Raw genomic sequence first — 5000 nt, forward strand, 5'->3', positions numbered from 1 at the left:
ACCCCCGCAGTGCGTTGATGGTGCGGTCCGAACCCACCTGGTAGATGTCCGAGAGGCTGCTGCTCCCCGAGTCGCTGGCGATGCTGCATCCTGATTGGCTGGGAGGCATGTGCACCACCTGCTGATGGGCGTGGTCCGTGAGGTGCATCTTATTGAGGTCGGCAGGAAGCTGTGTCAGACGGACAGGAAGTGGTAGAGGGAGGGAACGAGAGAGGAAGAAAACAGAGAGAAGAGGATGTGAGTTCAACGGAGTGCGTGCGCACACACACACACACACACACACACACACACACACACACACACACACACACACACACACACACACACACACACACACACACACACACACACACACACACACACACACACACACACACACACACACTCTTCTAATAGGCCTGTTGTACGATGTGACCCCATAAGCACTTAATCTGCACTTATCCTCAGAGCGAGGATCCTCAATGCATCAGAGCGAGGATCCTGAACGCATCAAAAGGACCCTGAACGCATCCGCGCGAGGATCCTAAAAGCATCAAAAGGACCCTGAACGCATCAGAACGAGGATCCTGAACGCATCAGAACGAGGACCCTGAATGCATCAGAGCGAGGATCCTGAAAGCATCAAAAGGACCCTGAACGCATCAGAACGAGGATCCTCAATGCATCAGAACGAGGACCCTGAACGCATCAAAAGGACCCTGAACGCATCAGCGCGAGGATCCTGAACCCATCAAAAGGACCCTGAACGCATCAGAACGAGGACCCTGAACGCATCAGCGCGAGGGTCCTGAACGCATCAAAAGGACCCTGAATGCATCAGTACGAGGATCCTGAACGCATCAAAAGGACCCTGAACGCATCAGTACGAGGACCCTGAACGCATCAGCGAGAGGATCCTGAACGCATCAAAAGGACCCTGAATGCATCAGAACGGGGACCCTGAAGGGTCTCTAACCGTTTGGAGTGAAGCAAACACTTAGAGACTCCCGACGCCGCCCTGGTGGTCACCTGTCCATCACCTGGAAGCCCCGCCCTAAAGAACATCCTCTCAGAGAACCAGAGGAGTCGCCCCCTGGTGGGCGGTAGAGAGAGTGCATGTTGAAGACATGTGACGGGTGAACAGTGATGAAGTCCCTCAACGTGAAGAAGACGAGGAACACACACACACACAGTGATGAACCATGAGGCCAGTGTTAGTGTGTTATTACGTTATTATAGACGACACCGTGACGACATCGAGCCGCTCACGATTATCTCAACACAATTATTATGATTCTTGATATTATCCAAATAAATAAAACAGATTGGAAACCTTTATAGATATATAGATATATAAATAAATACATATATATACATATATAAATAAATATATATATGTTTTTTAATTGGATCAAACCCTCGTTTGGATGGAGACGGAGGATGGAGTGAATATGTGTGGGAGCGAGGGAAGGACTGAGAGAGAGAGTGTGTGTGTGTGCGTGTGTGTCTGTGTGTGTCAAGGGAAGATGTGATGAACTGAGGCTTGAATTGGAGTTGACAACTGCAAAGGCAGAGCGGGAGAGAGAGAGAAAGAGAGAAAGAGAGAGAGAGAGAGAAAGAGAGAGAGAGAGAGAAGAGAGAGAGTAAACACTGGTTGAGTGACGGCTGGTGACAGACGGGATGCCCAATGGCCCGAAGTCGCTGACCTTTGACCCAGATGTCTGAGTGACGGAGGAGAGGGATGCAGAGTCTTCATCGTACACAACGATACACTATTTATGTTGTTCTATGAGTGTGTGTGTGTGTGTGTGTGTGTGTGTGTGGACAGGAAGCTGTCTGGGTCCCTGAGGACGGTGGGCCGCGGCCAGGTCTGCCGGATATGGAGGCTGAACATTCAACACACACACACACACACACACACACACACACACACACACTCTTGTTGTTGTGCTGGCCTCGCTCTCCTCCGCCCAGTCGGCGCTCGCGGCCGGACAGGAAATTAACGTGGTTTCCTGAACTCACCATTCATCAGACTTTATATTTATATTTCGGAACAGTCTCTCTCTCTTTCTCTCTCTCTCATAACTGCTCCCCCCCTCTCGCCCCCCCCCCCCCTCAGAGCGATCAGCTTCATCTCGTATTTATAAACGACCTTGACAATTATCCAGGACCGTCTCTCTGCTAGAGGATCAATATCAGAGATAATGGGAAATATCAGAGTGTCTGTCTGTGTGTGTGTGTGTGTATGTGTGTGTAGTGTACAGGGGGGGGGGGGGCAGCTCGAGGAGTCGTTTACACGTATCATATCATGTGTGTATTATGATGTCGTGTGTGTGTGTGTGTGTGTGTGTAGCTCTGACTCGTTGATACACCGTGGTCTCCGATTGGTCAGTTTTTTCTACTCAGGACTAAACTTGTCTCTTTTGTATCAACTGCAGCGTCACTTCCATCCCTTCATCCATTCATCCATCCCTCCACTCATCCCTTCTTCCATCCCTTCATCCATCCCTCCACTCATCCCTTCATCCATCCCTTCATCCATCCCTCCATCCATCCCTCCACCCATCCCTTCATCCATCCCTTCACTCATCCCTTCATCCCTCCATCCATCCCTCCATCCCTTCACTCATCCATTCATCCATCCCTCCACCCATCCCTTCATCCCTCCATCCATCCCTTCATCCATCCCTTCACTTATCCCTCCACCCATCCCTTCACTCATCCCTTCATCCATTCATCCATCCCTCCACCCATCCCTTCATTCCTTCACTCATCCCTTCATCCCTCCACCCATCCCTTCATCCATTACTTCATCCATCCCTCCAGCCATCCCTCCACCCATCCCTTCATCCATCCCTTCATCCCTCCATCCATCCCTCCACCAATCCCTTCATCCATCCATTCATCCATCCCTTCATCCATCCCTCCATCCATCCCTCCACCCATCCCTTCATCCCTCCACCCATCCCTTCATCCATTCATCCATCCCTCCACCCATCCCTTCACTCATCCCTTCATCCATCCATCCCTCCACCCATCCATTCATCCCTCCATCCCTCCACCCATCCCTTCATCCCTCCATCCAGCCCTTCATCCATCCCTCCACCCATCCCTTCATCCCTCCATCCATCCATTCATCCCTCCATCCCACCACCCATCCCTCCATCCCACCATCCAGCCATCCATTCATCCCTCCATCCATCCCTCCATTCACCCCTCCATCCATCCTACCACCCAGCCATCCATTCATCCCTCCATTCACCCCTCCATCCATCCCTCCACCCAGCCATCCATTCATCCCTCCATCCATCCCTCCCTCAGGTTCCTCCCATCCAGCCTGTTATTTAAAGGTGTAAACTCAGGTAACGATCAGCTCAGTTTCCTCTGATCAGAACTCGGGGTACTTATTGATCTCATTGGAGGATTATTGGGTGACGTCATCAAGTATCAAAACATAACTAGATCAGATAAATGTTTTGAGATCATGCATCAAAAGAAAATAATAATAAGATTTAACGAAAAATAAACATTCCACAAGAAGTCGTTTTCCTGGGTGAGATGTTATTGATCTGGAGGCGCGGCCATGGGTCGATATTAAGATGATGTCATCAGATTATTACCAAAGACGAGGAACGATCAATGACTTCATCTCCACCTCGTCATCCTCTCACACTAGAGGCTGAGTTCTGTTGTCATAGCAACACAACGTGCTACAGTTATTCAGGTTTATTCAAAAAGACCAAATCTAAAGAAATGAGAATAAAAGATAAAGATAAAAATGGAACAACAACGTCAATCAATGAGAAATGAGTTATGTTGTATAGAAGTCTCTGCTTCATGTATTACAGCTGCATTCTCTCTCCTGACCACCAGGGGGCGACTCCTCTGGTTGTATAGAAGTCTATGCTTCATGTGATAAAGCGAGTCTGGACCCGAGTCTCATCACATTCATCCGTTCACAAACAACGACGTCTCTCCAGGTTCTGGGTTTGGATCCATCGTGTAAATACTTGAGGGAACAAGGGAACAAGGGAACAAGCTGAAACCAGAACCAGTGGCGACTTTAATCCCCTGTGAGAGGTCGAGCGATGGTTTGGTGCAGAGAGGCTGGACCTGAGGATCCATAAGACAGGAAGCAGCATCAGGCTGACAACAACAACAACAACAACAGGCCCCATTATTGATGCTTAAATAATAGATGGAGGAGATGGGGGGGGGGGGCATGAAGTGGGAGAGGATAGAGGGAGAGAAAGAGATGAGAAGGAGGAAGACCTCCGCTAACAGAGAGAATGTAGTAACGCAAGGGGAGGGGATTTAAAGGGACAGTACACCCAGAACCTCAGACACTAACGCCTGTTGTTATGGAGATGAACCCTCAGAACCGTCATGGCGCCCGCCGCCCCGCGGCGCCGTCACACGAGGACCAGAGTCTGTCCACCGACTCGGTAAACGATAAATAAATGAAAAGATGCCGGCGGACGAAACTCGAGCCCTTTAGGGAGGCGGTCCACGAAGGTCACGACGGGACCGCCAACGCTCTTCGCCGTCTCTTCGCGGTCTCCTCAGCGTTTCTTCGTCTTCGTCTCTCCGTCTTCCCTTCGTCTTCGTCTCTTTGTCCCTTCGTCATCTCTTCGGCGTTCCTTCGTCATGCCTCCTTTCCTTGTTCCCTCCTTCCTTGAGAGCCCATAATGAACTCACCTCCACTCCTCCGTCTTCCACTCCTCTTCCCTCCCCCTCTCTTCTAGAATTGCTCCGGTAGCCCACGCTGCCCGGCGGGAGGAAGAGGAAACTTAATTAACCTTTACAGACCAATTACAGGCCGGACTTCAAAGAGCTGGATGAAGGAGCCGGCTCTCCTGTGAGGACGCTCTTAAAGGGCCGGCGCGCAGCTTCATTAGCGGAAATGCAAAAGAACATCTGCGTTGCTACAGCAGCCCGGAGAGGACAAACTGGACGTATTCACAGCTGCCGCTTTCAATCTATTCCCTCCCAAAGAAGACAACGGGCGAGACGGACGCCAC

At 50.5% G+C, this 5000-nt stretch overlaps 1 protein-coding gene across 1 annotated transcript in view; it reads right to left on the reverse strand.

The window, feature by feature from the left end:
- The window catches only part of LOC130191762 (rap guanine nucleotide exchange factor 6-like), a 61456-nt gene that overhangs the window by 28086 nt on the left and 28370 nt on the right, over positions 1–5000 (reverse strand). The window contains exon 7 of the mRNA XM_056411453.1: positions 38–169. Coding sequence (XP_056267428.1) covers positions 38–169 — 132 coding nt within the window. The remainder of the gene's footprint in view (positions 1–37; positions 170–5000) is intronic.

This window comes from Pseudoliparis swirei, chromosome 3, assembly GCF_029220125.1.
Source record: "Pseudoliparis swirei isolate HS2019 ecotype Mariana Trench chromosome 3, NWPU_hadal_v1, whole genome shotgun sequence".
Classification (NCBI taxonomy): Eukaryota; Metazoa; Chordata; class Actinopteri; order Perciformes; family Liparidae; genus Pseudoliparis; species Pseudoliparis swirei.